Source organism: Bombus flavifrons, chromosome 10 (genome assembly GCF_040668555.2).
Source record: "Bombus flavifrons isolate JBK064 chromosome 10, iyBomFlav1_principal, whole genome shotgun sequence".
Taxonomy (NCBI): Eukaryota; Metazoa; Arthropoda; class Insecta; order Hymenoptera; family Apidae; genus Bombus; species Bombus flavifrons.
Window position 1 is genome coordinate 3,225,115 of NC_138451.1, and position 25,606 is coordinate 3,250,720.

At 36.7% G+C, this 25,606-nt stretch overlaps 2 protein-coding genes across 4 annotated transcripts in view; one reads left to right on the forward strand and one right to left on the reverse strand.

Moving 5' to 3' along the window:
* The window catches only part of Ance-3 (angiotensin-converting enzyme Ance-3), a 55,150-nt gene extending 49,321 nt beyond the window's left edge, over nucleotides 1-5,829 (reverse strand). Inside the window, exon 1 of the mRNA XM_069121671.1 lies at nucleotides 5,693-5,829. The gene's annotated coding sequence lies outside the window, so the exon portion shown is untranslated. The remainder of the gene's footprint in view (nucleotides 1-5,692) is intronic.
* Nucleotides 5,830-6,173: 344 nt separating this feature from the next.
* Nucleotides 6,174-25,606, forward strand: part of Wat (worker-enriched antennal transcript) — a 42,598-nt gene continuing 23,165 nt past the window's right edge. The window contains exons 1-4 of one of the 3 annotated variants that reach the window (XM_069121714.1): nucleotides 6,174-6,313; nucleotides 6,938-7,039; nucleotides 15,245-15,307; nucleotides 15,692-15,789. In XM_069121714.1, coding sequence (XP_068977815.1) covers nucleotides 6,988-7,039; nucleotides 15,245-15,307; nucleotides 15,692-15,789 — 213 coding nt within the window. In that variant the 5' untranslated portion in view covers nucleotides 6,174-6,313; nucleotides 6,938-6,987. Of the gene's footprint in view, nucleotides 6,314-6,538; nucleotides 6,639-6,937; nucleotides 7,040-15,244; nucleotides 15,308-15,691; nucleotides 15,790-25,606 lie in introns of those variants that run through there. The other 2 variants (XM_069121713.1, XM_069121712.1) reach the window with 2 other exon arrangements.

A 25,606-nucleotide genomic window follows, 5' to 3' on the forward strand; every position in this document is an offset into this window, starting at 1 on the left:
CATAGAATTCTCAAAAGTCCTTGTTTAACCTAATACGGTTCATCGTCTGAACCTAAATTAAAGAATATTCGAAACTGGGTATTAAACGAATGTTTTACGACGTTCGAACGAATAATACGATTTACATATGAAACATCGATGAATTCTTCGAAAATATAAAAAGTGACTCGATCGGACAAGATGATTCATCGCAGTTAATGTGTCTAATTATGTAATTATCTCTGAATCTCATCGATGCCGTTTCCTGCTTCGACTACCTGTGCTTCCTCCTGAGAATTCTTAAACGTCATTGTGTCACCACTGCATCAACCTTTAATTGAAACCGTGATTCATAATTTTGCAAGTTTTAATAACACTATGCGGCCGTGGGAAGACAGTGGGGTTTAAATTGCACGTTTAATACGCATTGTTCGACAGTCGGTTTTCGACTCGCGATTAATCGCGATCTTCCATCATTTCTGCCTTTTCATCGAAGCGTCGAAACGCAGTTATGAATTAAAATTAACACTAAAGATTGTAGTTCCTTATATGTTTAACAATAATCCAGTACACAATTGTATAATTGCTACCTCAGTCTTATAACAGACATCATTAAGAATTGAGTTAGCATTATACATTAGTAACTTGCGAAGATTTACCCAAATTTGCTATATATCATAAGAAGAGTTCCTTCCTGGATACGCTATACATGTATATGGACAAACCAACGAAACACATGAGCAAAATATGATAACTCAATTTCGTTTTAGTCGATATTTTTATTTGCATAAGAATGGATAAAGATCCACAGTCTAGTAACTAACAACCACTCTTTATCTCGTTCTAGTTAACTGTCTTCCAATTCCAATTGCGATTTGCAATTTTGCAAGCAGAGTGATAAGATTGCGAACCGTGGGAAAGAATGAGGAGAAAATGGGTGATTAGTATTCATTACGTACACTGTTCAAGGCGATCGTTATGCATTTGTTTTCATTGATCAAGGAAAAAGCGTCCACCTGCGTGACGCATCGACCTGACGGCGACTAAACTCATCGATCGACAAGAAAACGTCGAACAGCCGCACCCTGCCGCAGATCACGAGGATAGTCTCACGATGATGGTGGAACTGTATATGCGGTATTTCAGTCATCGTGTTACAATCAACAAGGATGTAATATTAAATGGAAAAATAAATTGAAACTATAGAATAAAATTTTATTATACGATGCTTTGTGTTTTTCAAGCAGACTCGCTCCTCGCTGACTGTACTATGATTATGATGATATCTTGTATATGTGACTTGTTCTATAGTTCAGTAAGTTAGGCCTTAAGTCAATGAAGCTCTGTTATTCGTGTATATATGTTATTCTACATAACGAGTCGTGTGTAAATGCGCTGCTGGATCATTTTATATCGATATCATGACACGTAATATTTAAAAAAAATTTTCAGAAATAGATTCTATGACTCTAAATGAGTATATCAACCCTTTGTTTTAGGGGAAAGACTATACTTCGAAATCTGCTATTACCTCTCTTAGAATTCAAGATTACGTATCACGAGCACGTAGTTAATTACCGGGGTCTTCACGGTCGAAATTGAATTAACGCGTAGAAGGGCACGCACGGAACGCGAATTCAGGTTTCAATGCCATGAGCTAGCTCACGTCACAGGCAATAACGTGTAGCATAGCGCGCAGGTGGTTTTTACTTTAAAAGCGCGCCTCGTGTTCTTCCAGCGAGCAACTTTGACAATGCTAATCCTGTCGAGAGATAATGGGTGCACCAATCCCACGTACTGACCGCAATTCTAGGTTCAAGTACGCAAACATTTACGAAGCGCAGCCGTGCGTTTCTTCAGCCTTTTTGTTGGTAGCTGATAGGTCTTTACGCTCATTATCTCTCTCCCAAGTCAAAGAAGATACTGTATGTTTTACGAATGCTTACAGTGACACACGAAAATATTCGAATGCTCGTAAGAATCTTTTATAAATATAATATACAGGGTCAGGCCAGGTAATATGTAAAAGCGGAATAACATTTTTTCATTTTCTGGCACGTCTAAATGATCGCTTTTACGTGTTATTCAGCCGGATCTTGTATATTATGCGTGATATAGAAAAAGATCTCCAATTATTTCTGATGTAATGAAACTTCTTTTATTTCATCACTTTTTTACTACTGCATGTTTACTTCTTCATTTGTTAATCGTGGAAGTTGTATGGCATAAGATGATAAAACACGTTTATTTGCAAAGCAAATGGAGGGTAATTTAATGCAACAAGAGGAGATCCCGAGATTAATTGACATCTTAAGGTTCCTAATTTAAATACAATAACAAAGTAAACATGTGATTTGACGCCGAGAAGAAAGATTGAAATAATTGTCGAATTGAATAATATATAATGCTATCTACGCTTGTCGACTAATGCAATAAGTGTGATTTGATACGTCAAGGAAACATACGAGCGATTAAGTAAGAGAAACTCCTCTAGAGTGGAATTGCATAAGCAATTTGGCGAAGAAAGTAAATCTGTAAGATATTTCCTCACATCCACGTTACGTTTCGGTACACTTTCACTAAATCTATATCTAAACTTAATTCATCATGTTCACATTTTCTAACATACGCACGAATGCAAAACTTTGTCCATCTTCCGCGCAAACTGACAATTCCATTGTAGCTATATAACACAAAACGGCGATTGTCAGCGTTATTACAAGGTAACCGATGAAACGTGGGAAAACAGTGATACGTGTTACCGGTATTACGCGAGCACGCTCAAGAATTATTCAAAATGCAACGCTACGACGATAGCAAGGTCGATCTGCTAAATGATTGAATTCTTTTCATCGATCGGTCCGTCAGACTCCTGGGTGAAGGTTAACGACGCGTTTCGCCAGAAAAGAAAAGCGAAAAATAGCAAATCAGGTGTAAAAATCGTCGCAAAGAATCTAAAACGTGGCATCGATACGCTTGTTGCATTGGAGACAAATTGGACTATTTTCATGGGTGAGAAGCTAATCCTAAAAAAGAAGTTGTTTCATCGATTCATCAATCTTGTTACATAAAGTCCCGTTCATAGGTATTAGAATATGTCCTGGTTTCACACAAGACGATTGAGATCTATATATTATAGTAAGTGAATATATTATTAAGATATATTTTCAAACGATAAATAATAATTTCTGAAGTTAGTCTCGCTTTTTATAAGTACCCTATAAAAGAAGGTGTATGTATAAAAATTCATTGAATTGTAATACGAGATTGACGTACAATTTAACGACTCAATTCTCGTTGATGTCTCGTTAATGAAAAATATCGAAAGATATCTCTGTTCTTTTATTTTACCTTATTCCACCTTTGGAATCGTAGAATGAATTTTATAAATAAAGAAGATCGTTACACGACGTCGACTTTTTTTGTGTCAACTTCGCTACGAAGAGCATCAACAGCGTGAACCGGAAATGGAGGACACACGACACATCTTCGCAATTCTGTATTATGCAGTCATTAACGTGATTGCGTATTGTCGTTCACACATAGACATGTACTGGAAATTCCCCCGAACTACGACGATTAGGCAACGTCAAATGTTATAAATCTACGATTGAAAAAGCCTAAATGACCCAAATAACAGAAATTTTTATTTCTTGTGTAAATATAAAAGTATAATGTTCATTAAAAGCTATTACAATTACCAGTTCAAACTTAACTAGTATCAAAAAATTAAAACTGAATCTTTCGGCGCAATTTATTCAAGCCACCATTTTGTTTTATGCATTCTCTTCCCTGAACAAATTTTGCAATCACATTGATAGGTTTCAATGAATTTTAACACACATTTAGAAAAATGAAATTACAATGTAAGTCATGAATAGCACCATAATTATTGTTATCGTTGATCTAAGGCTGATGATACGAAGATAGTACATGCAATTAGAGTAATTATTTATCGTCGATAGAATCGACAAGAGAGGAAGCAGCGTCATTTACGATTTCTGTGCGAAATCGCGAATGTGAAACATTGCATAAGAAACTGACTCACAAAGCAACTTTAATAAAAAATAAAAAAGCGGAAGACGCAAGAAGTCGCTGAAATTTCATTGAAAACTCTTGAATCAACTACTGCCCCCTTTTCTTATCGTGTCATTGTTTGCACGTTGCTTAAAAAAATCATTGTCGCCGAAGAGTGAAAGAGCTGTGTTTTTTCAATTCAATTCAATGTAGGTTTACATCAGGCAATCTATTTACATTCTATAGAACTTCTTCCTGTCCATATATTTTTCTTTCTTCATTCGAGATTGTTTTCGATGTAGGTTGTACAACTTCTGACGTACAAATCACAATAGAATAGCGTGTTTCTGAATGTGGATTATTCAAGCCATCTGCTACAAGGATACCGATTCCTTGACTTTTGATTACGCGGTAATTAGAAATTCTTCTGTTGATGATATAGAAACAGTTTTCCCGGAGCAAATGTGCGTGTGTGCAATTATTTCATTACCGTATGCATAACAAATAAATCGCTACCAAGAACACGAACATAATACTAAAAATATAAGAATGATCAAATTATTATAATTATACGCTTATAATCAATTTATCTGCGTTATGATAGCCATTAATTTGATTCACTATGAAATAATCGTACGACAATCGGTGTCGTCACTTTTTCCCGCGCATGGAACTAAATGCGTAACTATAGCGCCATTGTGAGCATGAAGGACGCTGGTGGAATAATTTTCGTCCTGTGATCGTTCCAGAATTAACGAGGCCATAACTCGTAAGCTTGGTATTGCAACAGGAAACGAGAGTACGCCTCGCAGAATCGAGAATCTAGTGGTTTTACGTTATTTTTTGTACGCTTGTACTTTTGAAAATCCCTAGAATTTAGAGCCATGACAGTTCTCTAATATTCCACGAAAAATCACCGACTACCATCGGAAAATAACTTTGTCAAATTTGGAGAAACTGTAAAGTATGTGTTCCTTCGTTTACCGATCACAATTCGCGTATTATTCGTTACATGAGATCATGCTGTTGCACAAAGAAGTTTGATTTGGAGCTGCACGTGACACCGGAGAAGGAAAATTATTGAATTAAGGATTATTAAAAACTTAAATTAAATTAAAAGAAACTTAAAAGAGGTAAATTATTAAATTTAGTATTCTTACAATTACATTAATGAAAAATATAACAAGTTTCTATTATTAATGTAACGAATATTATAGAGTTTTCGGCTACAGATGTCAGAAAATTTAAGGAGTGATTCTTGAAGCCAAAATAAGACAAGAATCACAAATTTAAAAATTGCATTTAGAGCGTTGTTTTTTTAGATATTGGCAATTAAAAATCGGCCACAATATTCCTGCATGCGAGCAAACCTCTTTACGTGAGCAAAAAGAAGTCAGCCTAATTAGTGGAGTACACAATAATCCTCAAATCGAACGATACATAGGTGGCAGCTTACTTCGTACAAGTCGTAAAGAAGAAGAACATGATATTTGGAGACGTAAACCACCCCGCTTTACGTTTTGCAAAAGAAATGGTAGATTGAACATTAAACCTGCTTACTCATGGAAATCCATAAGAGCATATCGAAAACCACCTTATGAAATTTCCGAGTAGGGAGGATTAATGTTTCCTCTAACCTTTACCTCTATAATTCATAAATAAAAATGCGTGTTGTTAATGTTCGTAAAAGACTTACACAGGCACCGTGATTGTCCCGACCGCAGGTGTCCACAGCAAAATCACACACGCACTGCGATTGTCCCTGCCGCAAATGTCCACAAAAATCGGTTTTCTTGTAAAGACAGCCTGTGTCGTTGCAGGCCTATGTACTAGATTCATGGCTGGATTACCAGTGGATCACTGAGATGCATCATCGGTGGTGCCATCGACCGTGATTTGTGTAAATTTCGAATGACGAAATAGGAATCGAGTGACGGTCAATTCTTGGGCTTTCCACTGAACCTTAGGGTTATTTCGTGCACGAAGATACGTCGCGTAGGTTTGTTAGTTCTTTCGAGGGATCGCAATCTCGTTCGTTGCGGGAGTGCCGCGATTTTTCTTTCATTGTCTGATTGTTCGGGCTTCTTGCTTTCCCATTAAGCTTGCACGTAAAGGTTCTTGCGGTCACGTTAGAGTTTCTAACTTTTCGATATCTTCAAAAGTTTAGTGTCGCGAAAATAGAATCCTAAACAGTTTAGCACAGCTACTCATATGTCCCTTTTGCAAGACACGAAATTGTATATACAATGTCAGCAGCTTCATTTTCTTTCTCGCGGTCCGAGTTAGACAGACGTGTCTTTGATACTGAACGCTGCCAGTAAGTTTACGAATTATTGTACGATGTTTGTAAAGATCGATGTAATCATTGTGTAGATATATGTAAATATTGCGTAATGTGCGCTTTGTTTGAAATTTGGAAAGGTTCGTGTAGCGCTACGTAGAAGATGAATGTTTTTGCAGATGTATACATTTATTTTGTTTACATCGTTCAACTGCGTACCTGCCACCGGTTCGTGGGTCCCCCCCTTCCCCCGCCACTTTGGTAGTTGCTCTGCGAAACTAAGGCGTCATTTAGTCGCCTCTTCTCGTATCGATAACGTGGTTCGTATTGCGTCAGGTTTGTAACGCATTTTAACCTATTGGTGGGGTCGCTTCCTCATTACTATTCATTATTATATCTTTTACTATCGTATACATCTCGTTATTATTATCGTTTAATTAATACACATTTATTTAACAATTCATTGATCATTAAGATAGTGAAATTAAGTGATTTTCTGAAATCTTTTGTTTTAATTTTTCTTCGGTCGTCTATTTATTAAATGTTACTGTTACCGGTAGCTTTTATCGTGAGCTTTCGTAATAAAATTTGAGTTTGATTGTGTTTTCATTTAATTATTTTATACATTTGTTTTAACTTGTAGTTATTTTTTTTGTGCAGGTTACTGATCGATAGTAGGGATAATATAGAAGTAACTGGAATATTAATATATGAACGCAACGACGATTAATGATCAATCCGATGAATTTTTATGGAAATTTGGTAATGTTTAATTTATTTTGACTACATAAGATAGCTGTGTATGAACAATTCTATTGCCTTGTTATTCGAGCATGGGTAACATTTGATATACAATTTATATTTACTTTAAAATATATTTGATACATATTTCATAATAGATAATTTCGTAATTATTTGGAATACTAAGACGAAAGTAAATAAGATTAAATAAATCATTGTTCTAGATCGAATATACCAAATCATTCTCGTTTCAAACGAATTTGTAACAAATTATTGTAATATCGGAATGTATTAAAGGTATAGTTTTGTCCGATTTATTATAATTTATTAATAATGGATTGAAATTACAGATATTAGTTAGACAGAAAACGATGTTTGATTAACAGGAAAACTAAATACAACGCTCGTATTTGTATCAAATAACTCGACAGCTATTTGGTAATACTCTCTCTCTCTCTCTCACTAGCAACTCTAACAACTCTACAACACTAACAGCTCAACTCTCACGACTCTACTCTTCGACGTCTCGATCAACTCTCGACTCTACTCTCCGACGTCTCGATCAACTCTCAACTCTACTCTTCGACGTCTCGATCAACTCTCTCGACTCTACTCTTCGACGTCTCGATCAACTCTCAACTCTACTCTTCGACGTCTCGATCAACTCTCAACTCTACTCTTCGATGTCTCGATCAACTCTCTCGACTCTACTCTTCGACGTCTCGATCAACTCTCAACTCTACTCTTCGACGTCTCGATCAACTCTCTCGACTCTACTCTTCGACGTCTCGATCAACTCTGCTCTTCGCAACACACTCGCTTTTCGACTCGCATACTCTGACCTCTCGGTCATCGCTCCTTGAACCCGAAACCGTCCTTTTTGTTCTAACGCTGTTTATCGTTTTTCCGCATACCTCTGTAAGAGCTAGGTCACTTTAGTCACATAGGCGCTCTTAGATATAAACAAACCACAAAGGACGACGTACACGGTGTTTTTCTAGTTTCAGCCGATTTCCAATCGAAGCTATTTTACGATATTACATTATTTTACTTTTTCAATGTAATTTGAGATATAGAATTCTTGATAATTTAACGATAGCTTCGTGTAGACACTTTGAAACATAGAAATCTTAATAAAAATAGTTTTAACTTATTTCGATGGGCATGGTAACATTCACATATCGAATTCAAATTATTTTGCTATATTATGTGAATTTGCTACAGTTGACGTCATATACTTGCAAATTCGTAGCTTGTATCTTTTTAATAGAGGTGGCGCGCTAGTAGGCTCAAATGCTTCAAAGCAAGGTTTTGCGCACGTTTTTGTAGTATTCTTTAAGTATATTTAGTTGTGAACTTTTGGATTCTTGCGAATATTTTGAAATATTTATAACATGCGATTATAGTGTAATAGTGGACTGTATATTTCATATTCTAGTAACGAACATTCACAGTATAATTCTTGCGAACGATTGCACTGCATTCACGGTATTCGTAAACATTTGTTAGATATCGAGAAATATCTCATAATTTTCAACTATTTTTCATACTTGTTCCAATCTTTTAATAATAATATTTTTAATGTAAAGAAGTATTTTCTAAATAAACGTTCGATAGAGAAAAGAAGCAAAATATCGAAACGATATTTCGCTTCTTTTACACCCTGCCCCTCCCCCTCAGTCCGCCATTACACAACTTTATTTTCAGAGAATATTTGGGACTGCGCGCAATGGGGTTTGTAGAGTCACTGTTTGCTACGCAAAAGTATTTTTCAATATTTTCAAATCACGATAGTTTTTATTAAATTCAATCGCATAATCACACACGAAAGTAATAAAGTTTTTGTTCGCCGATTATAATTTAAGCGGTCGCGGCAATGTAGTCTTTTATTTTTCTTTATATATATATATATATATATTATATTATATATTATATATATAATATATAATATTATATAATATATATAATATAATATATATAATATTATATTATATATATAAAGTATATATATAAAGTATATATATATAAAGTATATATATATATATAAAGTATATATATATATATATATATATATAATATATATATATATATATATATATATATATATATATATATAATATATAGTTGTTAGCGGAACAGCGTCGCGATCCTCAAATTTCGGAAATTGTTACTAAGTTACAAAATGATGAACTCGCGGAGGATATTGCAAGTACGTACGAATTACGGTCTGGTACCCTTTACCGCAAAATACAAAGAAAAGGCAAGACTCTCAGTTTGCCTATTGTCCCAAGAGGTTTTAGGTGGTCCGTAATTAATCATGTGCACCAGTCAATTATGCATTTAGGTTGGGATAAAACGCTTGAAAAGCTGTATGAGTATTACTGGTTTGAAGGAATGGCGAAATATGTTCGTAAATTCGTGGAGAACTGTCATGCTTGTCGGGTTTCCAAGACGAGTTCAGGTAAAGTTCAAGCTGAACTATATCCTATACCTAAAATCAGCATACCTTGGCATACGGTTCACATGGATATTACGGGCAAGTTAAGTGGAAAGAGTGACTTGAAAGAATATGTTATTGTTTTGATTGATGCTTTTACTAAATTTGTATTTTTGCACCATACGCGTAAGTTGGATTCCTTTAATACTGTTAAAGCACTCAAGTCAGCTATATTCTTATTCGGGAGTCCTTGCCGAGTAATAGCGGATCAAGGTAGATGCTTTACTGGTAAAGAGTTCAAAGATTTTTGTAGTGAAAAACAAATTAAACTACACTTGATAGCAACCGGTGCCAGTAGAGCTAACGGGCAGGTGGAGCGTTATGGGTACTTTGAAAAACATGTTCTCTACAGTGGAGACGACCGGCCGCACGTGGCAAGATGCGATTGGTGAAATACAATTGGCTTTGAATTGCACTACCAATCGTGTGACAAAATCAAGTCCATTAGAGTTATTGATCGGCAAAGCAGCAAGACCCTTCGGTTTGTTGTTGCCTGATAATATGGAAGAAAGAGAAATAGTTATCTCCGATGTAAGACAGCAAGCTATAAAGAACATTGAGATTAACGCTAAGTACGATAAAGAAAGATATGATAAAACTAAGGCTAAGGTAGTTAGATTTAATCTTGGAGATTTTGTGTTGCGCAAAAACGAAGAGAGAAATCAAACCAAATTGGATCCAAAGTTTAGGGGCCCATTTGTAATAGCAGAGATTTTAGAAGGAAACAGGTACGTTTTAAAGACGTTGGATGGTAAACGATCATACAAGTACAGTCATGATAAGTTAAGGAAAATGCCAGATAGTTGCATTCCTGCTGAGTTGGATATCTGTAGTGATGGTGATGGAAGTGACAATGACAGTTTGAGTACACCGATCCAGGAGGAACATTAACACTATGACCATAACATCTAGCATAGTGTTTCCTCGTACGTTATGAACAATATTCATAACGCCAAGTTCAGTGTTCTCATGTGCATCCAGTGTGGTGATGAGAACGAAGTTCGGTGCTCTCATGAGCGTCTAGTGTGGTTGAGAACGAAGTTCAGTATTCTCATGAGCGCCCATTGTGGTAATGTGATGAAATTTAGTGTGTACTTTAGTGTGTACGACCATGTACGACCAGTAGTATTGAGGTGTGAACAGGTGTTAGATTGAATAAACTGATGACTGGTGGTTCACAGGATGCAACTAGCACTTTGGACGAAATTGTAATGTTACTGATTGTTGTGTTTCGATTTATTAAAGAGCATTTCATCGGAATCTTTGTTGTTGAACTGGGCCCTTGACTAATTGGAATATTTAGTTAGATTGTAAAATGTCAATTGTGTTAAGTCTAATGTTAAGAAAATCGAATATTTTAGATGCACCCGAGGACGGGTGATTGTCAGGATGGCCGTGTCGGAGATGTAGGGATAGCGGGCCTTTCTTTTGGAATTTTGGGAAGATTCCCAATACTTTCGGTTAAACTGTTTGTTTAAGCTGTTCAATATAGTATTATAACAGTGGACTTGAGGTTGAGGTGACACTGCCGGTCACCGAACGTAGCCACGGTCTCGGGATGAACGTAGAAGTACTAATGTTGAGGGACACACGTTGTATTAACAAACAAGTCCCGAGGCGGGAGCAATAACGGCTCTACGCGAGCCTAGTAACGGTGCCTGGAATTTTGTTGATAACCCTGATCAATATGCAATTGACAAGTGTGATCGTGTCAGTCTTTTATTTGTATGATCACCTTGGAGAGTTGATACACAACGTCAAACGATTAGTCTAAAAGATACCGAACGTCATAGCTAACGTCATTTCAAGAATAGCTTATAACTAAATGTTCAAAAAGTTGTCCCGTTGACCGTGGATTCGTTAAACCCGAGAACATTGTTTATTTAAGAGTGACTTTACGTTATACAGTTAAACCTTGTTTAATCAACTCCTGTACATATTACTGTAAATATAAACCTTTGAACAACTATAATGGCTAGTCCTAATGAAGAAACACAAGGCGCCCCAAGAACCAGCACCAACCCAACAAACCCGATTAACCCGACAACGGACCACCTAAAACCTCTTGGGACAATAGGCAAACTGAGAGTCTTGCCTTTTCTTTGTATTTTGCTTTAAAGGGTACCAGACCGTAATTCGTACGTACTTGCAATATCCTCCGCGAGTTCATCATTTTGTAACTTAGTAACAATTTCCGAAATTTGAGGATCGCGACGCTGTTCCGCTAACAACCATCCTTTAGAAATTTCAGTCAGATTAATTTCCTTTTCTTTAATTTTGTTAATTTCTACGCGATCAATATCTATAGGATTCCGCGAAAAGAAATCTACATGAGCCATTCGTTTTCCTTCCCGATACATAATGTTAAAATTAAAGGTTTGTAAATACGCCCACCACCTGTGAACCCTGTCATTTAAATTTACTTTATTGCTGGACGCCTTCAAAGAATTACAATCAAAAAAAAAAAAAAGAAATACAATTACAAAAAAAGGCTTTATTATTTGTGAGAATTTTGGAACAAATTTTCGAAAATAAGAAGCCAAACCAATAAACTGCCTGAGCTGCGTAACGGTCGTCGGTGCGGATAAAGAACTCAAGGCTTGTATTTTACCCGGGTTGGGGCGAACTTCACCGTTGTGAATAACATAACCCAAATAGAGAACCGAAGTTTTTAGAAAAGAGCATTTAGAGAAATTAAAAGAAAATCCAGCGTTCACAAGGGTGTTCAATACGATATCTAATCTTTCTAAAGCCTGGTCAACCGAATCAGCGGTAATTAGTACATCATCCAAATATACAACTACGCACGAATAAGCAAGATCTCCTAAGGCCTTAAAAATTGCTCTCTGAAAGACGGACGGTGCATTTTTCAACCCAAACGGCATTGTTATGTATTCGTATTGCCCGTCTGGAGTAACAAACGCTGTATACTCCGTGGAATTTGGATGAATAGGAATTTGATGAAACCCACTGGCCATACCCAAGGAAATAAAGTACTTAGCTTTCTGCAATCTCGCGATTTGATCCGCTATTAGAGGTAAAGGAAACCGATCCGCAACCGTGTTTTTATTTAATTCTCTGTAATCCACGCATAGTCTCTCTGAGCCATCCTTCTTTTTAACAAGTAATATGGGGCTCGCGAAAGGAGAATTGCTGGGCCGTACAATTTTCGCCTCTATTAATTTGCTTATTCTTTCACATACAAGTCTTCGCTCTTCCTCACTAAGCCGGTAAGGACTTCTTTGCACAGTGACGTTAGGATCTATTAACCGTATCTCTAATTGTCCCGTATTAACGCGAGCTCGTGGAAACCCCGTAATAAACGAGTCTTTGAATTTTTCAAGAACAGAAATCAAACGGTTTTTATCATTCCCTATAATATCAGTGTCAACCTCATTAATATTGATTTCGTTTTCTTTGACTTTACTACACGAACTAATTATTTTTGCTCTATTAATAACAATGCCGTTTTGAGTAATATTTACATCAAAACCCTGGCTCAAAATTTCACGACCAATCATTATATCATATTTTAAGTGACTATCAGCAAGAACATGAAAAATTATCTCCAATGTAAATCCATTAATACATACTAAAGACAAAATTTGCGAAGTACATTTAACACAGGTATCTCCTATTCCACGCATCATTACTGTATTAGTCTTTCTTTTACCGGAAAATTTCAATGCCACGGATTCTTTAATTAACGAACACTCAGCCCCTGAGTCGAAGTAAAATGGATACGACTCACCCAGATGAATTAATTTACCAATGGAAGCTTCCGTTACACAGAAATCAACCCGTTTCTCGTTTTTGGAGTTACTGCCTCCTTTAGGTGTACTGCCGTTATTTTTCCCTTTCCGCAACATTGGGCAACTGGGCGCAATATGACCCTCCTCTCGACACTTGAAACATATCACCTTCGATGTAGCGGCTGATTGACTTTCGTTCGGGTTTCGTGCGTTTCTCTGTTTCCCAAATTTTATCCTTTTTTGACACTCCATCACTTTATGTCCGAGGTTACCACAGTAATGACACTTAATCCGGTAATCCGGCGGCTTATGACGTTTAGCTTCAGGACCCGCAGAAAAGTTGTCCGTAACAATCACCGGCCTCTTCTTTGCGTAAGAGAAAGCTCTCATTTCACTTAGAAATTGATCCTCAGTCTTAATATCACTTGTAAGTGCAACCCGTTCAAAACGCTGATCTTGCGTAGCCAATTGGAAAAGAACAGTAACGTTGATCACCTCAGCCATAGTTAAATTTTCCCATCTTGCCTTCAGGAAGGAACGGAGACGTATACCAAAAGCTCCCATAGTTTCATCTTTCAGTGGTTTTTCATGAGACATCTTCATTAGCGCTGAGGTAGCTGTTTCTTTACCACCAAAACGCGCAGTGAAAAGGTCTTTAAATTTTGTCCAAGTAATATCTCTACCAACCAATACTTGCGTTAGCCATTGCGCTGCTGTACCTTCTAGAGCACAACTCAAAGCAGAATATAACACACTGCCTTGCAAGGGATTTTCTTTCATAATCAGATTTACTACTGCACACCATGCAGCTGGGTCAGAACCTGCGATTTCTGGGTTAAAACGCGGAAGCGATAGATTCTTCGTTTCCGCACCCGGTTCTGTCACAAGCGTCCGTATTAACTCACGCATGATTGTTATATGCTCTCGCATGGACAAAAACGGCTCTCATCTCACTTCTGATGTCGGGTTAATCGGGTTTGTTGGGTTGGTGCTGGTTCTTGGGGCGCCTTGTGCTTCTTCATTAGGACTAGCCATTATAGTTGTTCAAAGATTTATATTTACAGTAATATGTACAGGAGTTGATTAAACAAGGTTTAACTGTATAACGTAAAGTCACTCTTAAATAAACAATGTTCTCGGGTTTAACGAATCCACGGTCAACGGGACAACTTTTTGAACATTTAGTTATAAGCTATTCTTGAAATGACGTTAGCTATGACGTTCGGTATCTTTTAGACTAATCGTTTTACGTTGTGTATCAACTCTCCAAGGTGATCATACAAATAAAAGACTGACACGATCACACTTGTCAATTGCATATTGATCAGGGTTATCAACAAAATTCCAGGCACCGTTACTAGGCTCGCGTAGAGCCGTTATTGCTCCCGCCTCGGGACTTGTTTGTTAATACAACGTGTGTCCCTCAACATTAGTACTTCTACGTTCATCCCGAGACCGTGGCTACGTTCGGTGACCGGCAGTGTCACCTCAACCTCAAGTCCACTGTTATAATACTATATTGAACAGCTTAAACAAACAGTTTAACCGAAAGTATTGGGAATCTTCCCAAAATTCCAAAAGAAAGGCCCGCTATCCCTACATCTCCGACATATATATATAAAGTATATATATAAAGTATATATATATATTTAAGTATATATATAAAGTATATATATATAAAGTATATATATAAAGTATATATATAAAGTATATATATATATAATATATATATATATATTTTTGAACATTCGTTTCGGTATTAGAGTCTCAAGAGGATAAAGCCTCTCTGGGAGCTCAAGAACGTAAATACTTTTACGTATTGTATTTCAATTCGTTCAATTTTCTATATTTTGTTTGAATTATTGTTAATTAGAAAATAAAAACGATTGTTAATTTAGAAAGCTATAAATGCTCCAAAAGTTCCAAGTTCGTTATTACTCATCAACGATGTTAACTGTACTTTATGTTTTGTTACAGATACACCTTCAACTTGTTCATCTTCTTTGGGACCGATTGAACGGTGGCTCAAAAGCCAAGAACGTAAGTATCTTCACATATCGTATTTCGATTATGTCTATTCTGTATATTGTGCTTTGAATACTATCGATTAAGAAGTAGAATTTGATTGAAAATTTGGAAGGTTTGGGTCTTCTCAGGTTGTTCTTTCATTAAGATGAAAAGAGTGTTAATGTTTCAGCATGGCATTATAAAGCAAACGTCTAACATATTTTAGAAATCATTAAATTCTTAATGTGTAGATTTGAAAATTTTATATTAGAGTTTTAGTTTATATATTTATCGAAGTTTATTAAAATTTCAATCTTTATTATTACTAAAGTTACGAATTTAATAAACTTCCATTTTTCTTTATCTTCAACCTTTCAAATAATCAGCAACCACTCATCGTGTTTTATTTTGTAACAGGCTTTTCAGAACCTCTATTTCCACCGTTGGATTTACAACGGTTCCTGCATGATATTAGTTTCCCTGATGATATCCGCTGTGATAGCGCAGCATCCATGGTAACGTCCTCTGGTTCTCCGCTTCGAATGGCGAGTCGCATGCATTTCTTTTCCTCCGGTCACTCAGTTATGTCGTAGGATGAAAGGTCCGAATCGGTACAGGTGACTGGTTGTATTACGTAGAATTTTTTGCGAGCATAGTGATCGCGGGTATTTTTTATACCCGTGAGTAGTAACATTCTTTTTTCAAATTTATTAGGATAGGTCTTCTTGCACATCGCGATTATAATAATTAGTTTTTTAATAATTGATTTAAGCATACACATTTGAAAATAAATTCATGGTACTTGTAAATATGTATATTAGTATAGAGTGAGAATATTTGAAAAGGCAAATATCTACAGTGAATTTTAGTATAAACAAGAGATATCAAAGTGATCTCGTTTGAGCATTTTGTAGCGGAGAAAACGGTTACCCTCCGATTTCGTTGCTATGAAAGCTGCAATTGTCACTCAATGATAATGACGATATAGGCAATATACGATACAATAAATAATGTTGAATTTAATTTTCTCTTTCGTGACAATATTAAGTCACATTCGTTTATTTGACTTCAGATAGAGTTTAAAATATGAGTTAAAATTCATTTTTTTTTTTTTTCGTACATGAATGTGTAAAGTTTTATGTGCAAGAAGAAACTTCACGTTAGGCAGATTTTTTACTCGAAGCAATAATTTTGAACGCTACTTCTGTATTTTCGAAAAAGTGCTTTGATGAAGAGATCGCCTGAGATTATTTCTATCTTAGTAATACATTTAGATTTAGCCATTTAAACGATTATTCCATTTCATCGAGTCTTGGTCTTTTTTCAATGCTACTTTTTTTGTAATATTAAAATTTCAGTGATTTATTAAATTAACAAAGTAGGGTTATTATAATCTGAAACTAAGTAATAAAATATAAAACCAGAGAGTATTAATCAGTTAGATACAAATTGGACAAACTAATCATATTTTTAGATCAGGATTTTCAGATTTAACTCTTTCTGTGCCCATTGTCAGGATCTTATTCACGTGTCCAGGTGCTACTTGAATAGGAGAAAGACATTTGGCACGATGGCCATAATTAATGCAAAAATTTCTCAGCGATTGACGATGTGTTATTGTATCGTGCACGACGAATATTCCACATTACGTGTGTGTGTGTGTGTGTGTGTGTGTGTGGTTAGGCTGTGGAATTGCGTCGCTTTTTCATTCGATACAACTTAGAATATTAAAAATGTTGAGACATATATTAATTCAATGTATGTATCAATAAAATCACAATTTGTGATATCATGTACACGACTAAGTATAATCACTGTGTTAATATTTCTGTCAATTACAATCATAATTCCAAATCTACTTACATTTATTTTGACGATATAATCTCTTTAGACGTGTCTTATCACGTTTTGCGCAATGGTCACTAGCCTTCGTCAGTCGATTTCAGGCAAATGGTACGTAAATTAGAGTGTGCATGTTGTATGTCAAGCTCTGGTGTCGGGGGCGTCCCGGGACGTTCTCTCTAGTGTAGGCTCTTGCGCCTGGATGTTATGTGTAAGAACCGTGGAGCGAGTGTGTTGATGTGCTTGTTTTACCATTTTTTAAATATAGGGCTGGGTAAGATAGGTAGTATACTGTCTGGTGTGTCCGCTAATTATAAGTAGGTAGGGCCGGGCGGGTTGGCACAGTCTCTGGTCGGGTAGACGCGTTTTCGTGTGACCAACCTGTTTCTGGAAATCTAATTTGAAAAATCGACGATGAAACTGGTACGAGTAGAGCATGCTCTCATCTCTGGTTTTGTCTATTGATTTTTCTCGGACGCGGACGCGAGTAGGCTCGAAGCGGACGTTTATATTGCTCGAGCATGCACATGTCAGTCCATGTGCACTTGAATCAGTTTCCGCGGTTTATATTTTTAGTTTACCTTTATAAGTCTCTTTTTTTTTTTGTTTGGGATTAGAAAGACGAGCTTAGATTTAAGTTTCAGCGGGCATTGCGCCCAAAGAACGAAGAGGCTATAAGCCGAAGAGGCCCAGCAAACTGCCATAGAAGAGGGCAACTACCAATGACTCCCCATCCTCTGGATCATCCAGAGCATGGAAAGTCATTCTTGTTACTACTTTGTCACTATGCTCGCTTTTAGTATTTGTAGTAGCAGTAGTAGTATTTTTTTTTTTTTTTTTTGGCCGATCGTCTTATCATCCCATTGGGCAAATCGCGATATTTTTTATTAGTGTCGCGAGAGAATGGTTACGGTTTGAATTAGAGTTGCGATAAAATGATAATCGTGCCTGCTTTAGAGCTGCGAATTATGATATCGCGATTGTCTTTTGCAATTTTTGTTATGAATTTTTAGAACTTCTTAGAGAATTATACGTATGAGAATTTATCCAGCTTTATATTGTTTCAAATTAGATTGTAAAAATGTTAGTTCTTAATTAATTATATCGTATTATAAGTTGGAATGTCAGAATATTTGAAGTAGCTTTTTTATATAATAAATAGTAATTTCCATTCAGTTTAAGAGTTAGCGTTGCGACAATGAATGATCGCGTTTTGTTAAGTAGAGTTGCGTTTGCAAAATGCCCAAAATCTCTGGTTTTGCTTAACGATTTTTCGAATTTCGCGGTCGCGGTCATGAGTGTGCTCTGAACGAACGTTTATTGCTCGAGCACGCACATGCGAATGGGCAACGGTCACTGCTGTGATCGTTTGAGTAACGAATGGACTGACTGTCCATGCGCACTTTAAGTTAATTAATTAATTAATAGTAAGTACTTTTGGTACTTAGTAAAGTATGAATAAGAATGGACTATTCTAGAATTAAATAACTTCATCCAAACTATCGTAGCTGTCGATACCAATTGAAGATTAAGGTCTTAAACTTAAGGAAGATTTTTCAATGATCTGGAGAATGTCTAAGAACGACTATGATGGTCAAACTCAGGTGTTTATTACATCATCATTACATACAATCATATTATGCATTTGATATACAGTTACTAATTGCGATATGATATATATGATACAATTATGAATCGAGTAAGAAATAATAAGAGCTTATTGACTGGAAACGCGATTACAGTTTTGTTGATTAGTTAGTGTTAATTAATTAGGTTGTTTGCCGTAGAAAATGACAGAGGGCGTAAGAAACACTGATTTTTTCCAGGTCGGTACTCCAGAATCTGTGTCACAAAGCAAGCGAAGGATCGATGAGATACAGAATTTTTGTATATATCTAGATATTCAGTCAATGCCTGTAGTTAATCGACGACCTAAGTCTGTAGCCTAAGTTTGCGATTAGTCCTAACCTTTGTTAGCGTTGAAATCTTATTCCCGGCCGAATCAGTAACGTTGGAAATGAATTATAGTTCTTCTTTACCTTCAAAACATAAAGAAATAATCAAGTTAAGAAAGGCATCTGCTTTACCAGCGCTTACTAACTAAATACCAGCATTCGTTTTGCTACTTTCAAAGCATCTACATTGCCATTTTGAAAGTACTCGCAATTCAACTTCGCGCCGTTTATGTAAATTTCTATTACAATTGCATCCATACCGCAAATCGATTAAACGAAGCCGTCAAGTCGTTGGTTCTGACAGGGTATTCATTAGACGAAGGCGAAATTGCAGATAATCGCTCGTAGGCTTTTATTGCAACGATCTGCGTGTGCATTTCGCAATGGTTCAATCAAAGTTAGAACACATACCTAATGGAATTTGCGGTTACGCAAATTTTTGACGACTGCGTTAGTCTCTCAATTTTCTCGAGCAGATTATTTCATCGACCGGAACGACTCGACGTGTAAAAGTTTCTGCAATACGAAGCGTCAGCGTGTAACGCTTTGGCCGTTTTTGTTATTGCAATATTCTATTTTCGTTTTCAGTTGTTGGCTATTACTAGTTCTTTAATAACGTTCTTGCGAAAGTTTTATTTCGTATTCATTACGAAAACAATTGAAAAATGTCAAACTACAGTAAGTCGTAAAATATTGTAATCAAAGAAAACGAAATAATATAAAGGCAACATATTCGTAATCGATGGAAATTTCCTACACTATGCATGCAAGTTTGTAATATATTATATGTGGGAATTAAAAGGCTCGTACGATAAATCAAATAAACTCAACGAGATAGCTCCCTTTCCAAAGTGGACTTTGATTTAATGCTTATAGTAAATTAAGCCGCGCCATTTTTCACCGTCCTTTACGGCTTGTTCCGCAATTTGTATGCCATAAACCTTCCTCTCTGATGAAAATTTGCGAACTATTTTTCATTGATATTTTCTATAGACCTCGGGAAGATCATGTTTGTTCAACAGAACACCCAAGGATTCTTCGTTTGGTTTACGGATAAAGATCGAGAATCTGGTTGCTTAGAAAGTCAATGGGTTACTGTGGATGCACGTGTTTCGTACGGCATGAAAACACGGTCGTATAACAGCTGAGAATCAGGTTAACTCAATTTAGATTGTAGCTAACTCGACCTACCCGTGGGCTCTTAGTCGATGTTATTATTTAAAAGTAATATTCTCCAGTAGTAAACTGTGAGTGTTAATGTATTTAAAGAAATCTAAAAAATGCGCTTAATGTATAGCAATGTACAAAATATCTAAAGTAAAGTATTTACGTAGTTGTAATATTCAGAGTCTTTCAGAGGATGGAACAGATCTATATTTAGTTTTTGTTCCTTTAGTTGTATTTGGAAGATCTGAATATGTGCCATTTACACTCTCTTTATCTTAAGTGCTTAAAAATTTCTATTTTCTATTCAATATCTAGTATCGTTGCTCCTGGATACGAAGCAGTTTTTTCTCGATGTCGTTCCGAGCGACCAACGAGTAGGAAATTAGTTTGTTACATTGGAACGACGTCCTTGCGCCAGGACCAGCTCCCTCGTGTTCCAACTCTCCGAGTAATAAAATTCCATCATGTATAATATCTAAGCTTGCAGAATAATTTAAATATAACCGGTAAATCCAGTATCGAATTGCATCGATCCTTCGTTTTTTCACTTTTGGTGAATTATTATTTTTGTGATAATTTCATGCAAGGCTTTTTCTTTTCGAAAGAAGGAAGCAGTCGGTATTCCTACAAGGCTTCTTATTGCAGTAAAATTATTGTGGCAAACGAGAAGTCGAGCTTCAGTCCAGGATAATCTAAATATAACTATAGGTACACTAAATCTAATATCCAATCTTCTCGATCTCTCACTTTTCCATCTTCCATTCTTCTTCAAATGTATGTTATTTTCTGTTAATCTTCCCTGCGTTAAGTCTGCTAGTCTTGAAAGGAGGAAGCAATGAATATTCCAATGAGATCTGTTGTCGCAGTAAAATCATTATAGTAGATGAAAAAAAGTCAGCGTTGAAGGTTAAGGAGACCGAAAGCTTCCCTGGAAGAGGCACGAAGGAAAAGGAAAAATGGACTAACGAGCCCGTCGCGCGAAGGCAACGCGGCGACCTCATAAAAGGTGCATTCGTATTGCTAATTGCGTCTTCGGTGGGTTGCACCGCCTTCCGAGTAACAGACCGGCAATTTACTCGCTGCGTCACGCGCATCGAATGTCCATGAGCTGAATTCGTCTGCAACGGATGCCCACGAAACGGTCACTTCCGGTTACTATACGAGAAGTCGGTGAATTTCGCGAACTTAATGTCGCGTCTTGATCCGTTAAGATAAGAGAGACCTATGCAAAACTGTCTGTACACCTACATACTTAAGATTCCTAGGATCTATAACAATTTAGTTTCTGCAATAAATTGCGTAACCAACGTAAACTAACGAAAATAGAATGCAACAGTTCAAAGACGACGCTAAGATTATTTTTTTATTACATTCAGTAGGTAAAATTGGAAATTTGTTCATAATTTGGTTATAGTTATAGATGTAAATGGATATTATCTCTGTAAATATGTTCCTTTATGTAATTTACCTGCTGATTAACAAAAACATTATACGTCTATAAAAAAGGACGTTTCAAGCTAAATTCGATAATTCGGTGAAGCATAATGTGCCTTGTAATTAATCCTTATTGACAGACACTTTAAGAGGATAATAATAGTCATCTAATTTTTTGAACTAGTTATGAAAGTAAGTATAACCTAATCGTACATGCGAAATTCTACGAAATACTTTATTTTTTCTGCATTTCCTGACGTAAATACGAAGGTGTTGCCGTTTCTGATTCATCGTACTATTCGTAACTGGTACAGAAGGTTTATTCATGTACAAGTTCTGGACGTGACGCGTCACGGTTCCGGAACACGAGCGAACGTTTCTATAAATTACAACGAGACGAATTTGACGGACCAAGGACCAGCAGAACCAGTACAGTTCATGGCCGGTAGAGGTTCAATTGTATTTTCGATCTTAAATTCATTCCACATTACTTTCTTTCGATTCGAACATTCGTACAGTGAATGGACCTCCGCAAGTTGATTTGATTCGAAATCAAAGTTGAAAACTTGATTCGATCTTTGCATCGGTGAAAGACGAACGAGTGTTTAAGGAGAACTTACGAGAATATTATTCCGAGCAATCTTCAATTCTCGACTAATTAGATCGTTTGATATCCGAAGTTTGCATTTAAAGTCGAGACATATAGAGTACCTTGCTGTCGTATGAAATTAGAGTACAAGGTGTCCCTGCTCGCCTTCTGCATGGCCTGGAAATTTCAAGTCACTCTTCCGCGTGACTATCAGACGCAAATGATGTTTGCTTCGTGGAGGTCTTGATCCAATTAATTGTAATTACACGATTAATCGATTCTCGTTTCTGTACCTTCGATCGATGATGATTTAATGCTGTGGAAAAAACATTTGGTCAATGATAGCGTGTTTTAAGTGAATCAGTCCATCGACGATGTCACCGCGAGGACGACTGCACCGTTAAAACTCCACTGCTATGAATATTATTCTGTACTGCGAATAATTGCTTCAATTTGACACGACAACTTAAGGCTGTACGTAAATAGAAAGGTTAGATACACGAGATCGGCTAAATTACTTGAGTTAACCGAGCTAATTAATCTTTCGTTGGTGTCTTTTTTTTTTATTAATTAATGTTTCTTTCTATGCTAAAACAACAGCGAGATTAAGAAATAAAAATTCAAGGATTGCAGATAAGCAGTAGCATAAGTTAATAAAATAAAAGAGAAGTTTCTTTTCCTCACACTAATCGTGAAATCTGGTAAATTAAAGACTTGCGACAACAAAATCAGAAAAGAGAAAGGAAACGTGGTTTCTCGAAACATTAAAAATATTCAACTGCGTATCCATCAGCATAATTAAGTACGATGTAAATGATGTCGCGTGGCGCTGACGAGTCGATTAGATTGAGCATCAGCAGGGCATTAATTAAGGCCACGGGATCATTGTCGTAACATCGCGCTGTCGGCGGTTGGTTTTCCTCGTTCGTCCAATGACTAAACGTTCGTTAGACTTTCATAAGGATCCTTAGCGACAGTCTATACAATTAGTTTTCCAATTTTACGACGATACGTTTCACATTAATTGCACAGTCCATCGCCGGCCTTTGTTCTTTTATTTTTTCCTCCTTTTTTCCTTCCTCCTTGCTCGATTTCTCTCTCCTTCTATTTCTGTCTCTTCCGCTCGATTAAATAAGCCAGTTTAATAACTGGGAAACGAAACGAGATCGAATATCGAAATGCAACGAAGGACAGCGGGCTATTTAGGGTCCATCAAGGTCCGCTGCCTCTGAATCGAGCGCTTACAACGCTTCGTTAACGATATTGACCATCGAAAATAACACAATCATGCTGATTACACGCTATACTATTCAATGACTCGTGTAATATACTTTTGATTATACCTCTACCAATATGTGGCACGTGTTTCGTAGAAAAAGTCGAGAACTTGAAGCGCTAGCGTGCAATTTCTCCCACAATCGACTTTCAATTCTGGCTTGATATTACATGGTGTAACACGTAATCGATATAACTCGATCAATTTGGGTCATGTAGCCGGTAATTGCACTCAAGAAGCCATACTCTTTCGGTGTAGTAGTTTCAACATTGGCAAAAAGATAGAGATAAGATTGATTAAATATAATGAAAAGGTTCGGTAGGCTATTTATTTTGGATTATTATCAATCGCTCGTAAATTCTCGTTTTATGGTCGTTGAAGTACGTTGTGCAATTTATTGAAATTTTGAGAGTAATCGAATTTGATAATAATGGAAAATTTTGGCTACTTAACTGTTGTAAGTGAAAACAAGTTTGCGAGCTGAAATGGTACAGGTAATGGGGAGTGTGCGTCGTGAAAAGAGTGAACGGTATGCGTGCAATTACCGGGAAACAGGTTCGAGAGACTAAATTACTCACGTGATCCTACTGATCCCTCGGTTGATCTAAATTCCTGTTGAATGTAATAACAAACCGTTTCCTTCGATGTTACAAGATTCCATCGTAGCCTCGTAGAAATACACGTCGTGTTCGCGCTGCAAAATAAATCACACGAAAAAAAGAATCTTTACCCTTTTTATCGTTTTCTGGAAGATTAATCGCCCTGAATGGCAAACTTTCCCTCAATACGTTTTGTTGCGAAACTGCTCTGCTGTAGAACAAAAAGTTTCTACCTCGATCGAGAATTTTTGGAGATCAATGACCGTGAAAAACGTTGGAACAAACGTGAGAAAATACACTGAACGACACGTTTCATGATGTGGTATTTTTTGACCTCGAGAGGTGAACCAATTTTAGGAGATCCTGGCTGGTTAATCCCTCAAGGACTAACCTTCCTCCAGTGTCCATGGTATTGGAAAGCACTGACCGTTTCCTTGCTTTGTGTCTCGGCTCAAAGCCCACTAATTATCGGGTTAAGGTTAACGGTTCCATTTTTGACGAAGGTTAAGAAACCATCCACGCGACCAGTTGCACGTAGCACGATTAACCCTTCCTGGTGAAACTTTAGTCAAAATTGTGTTAAATCTTGATAAACCAAGAAATTACTGTTACATGGTTTCTGCAGGATCAAGTTAATAATTTCGAGGTAAAATAGAAAAGACATAACTCCTCTGTTGGATAATATCTATCAGAAAAATATCGATACAAATTCAAGCGTTATTTTGAGATACCAAATCCGAGATAATCTTGCGCTGTCAAGAATAATTATAGTTAATACCCAGCAGTTGCCAGGATAATGATACAACCCTACCTTGATCACATGATTACGGTCCACTATCTTTCTTCGACATGTCCCTTAGTAAATCAGTACAGTTGAAAAACCTTGCCCCACTTTACATATGTTCCTTATTTTACGAAGAAACATTTCTTCTCATGGTAAATCTCGAATACTTTCAAAAGTAACCTCATCGTACTAAAAGGGAAATGATTCCCTTGAATCGACGCGACGATTGAATTTTCACATAGAGACACGCACGCAGATGCTCGGCCTTGCTTCGAAGCGCGTTGTTACGCGCGGGAAAGAAGCGAAATAGCTTCTTGCGGAATCCTCGAGCATCTTTGATAATCGCCCGCGGATGACACCGATTTATTCCCCGCCCGAGATTCATCGCCGGAAATTATGCGAACTTCTGGGAACTTTGCGGACTCCTTTCGACCAGATTGTCGAGGCTAATTATCTTCTTTGCGTTATTCGTTTGTTTGATAAAAACTGAGGTCATCGAGGATGTTGGGGAATGATCTTGTATAAGAAAATTCCAGACGATTTATCTAAATACATTATCGGTCATGAATAATCGGAGATTTGCTTAATTTTGGTAGAATGAAATTAAATCACAAAATGAGCGATAAAAGATCTACAATGAGTTTATTCTTTAGCTTCGTTTCAATTTATTATTTTATTCTAATCTT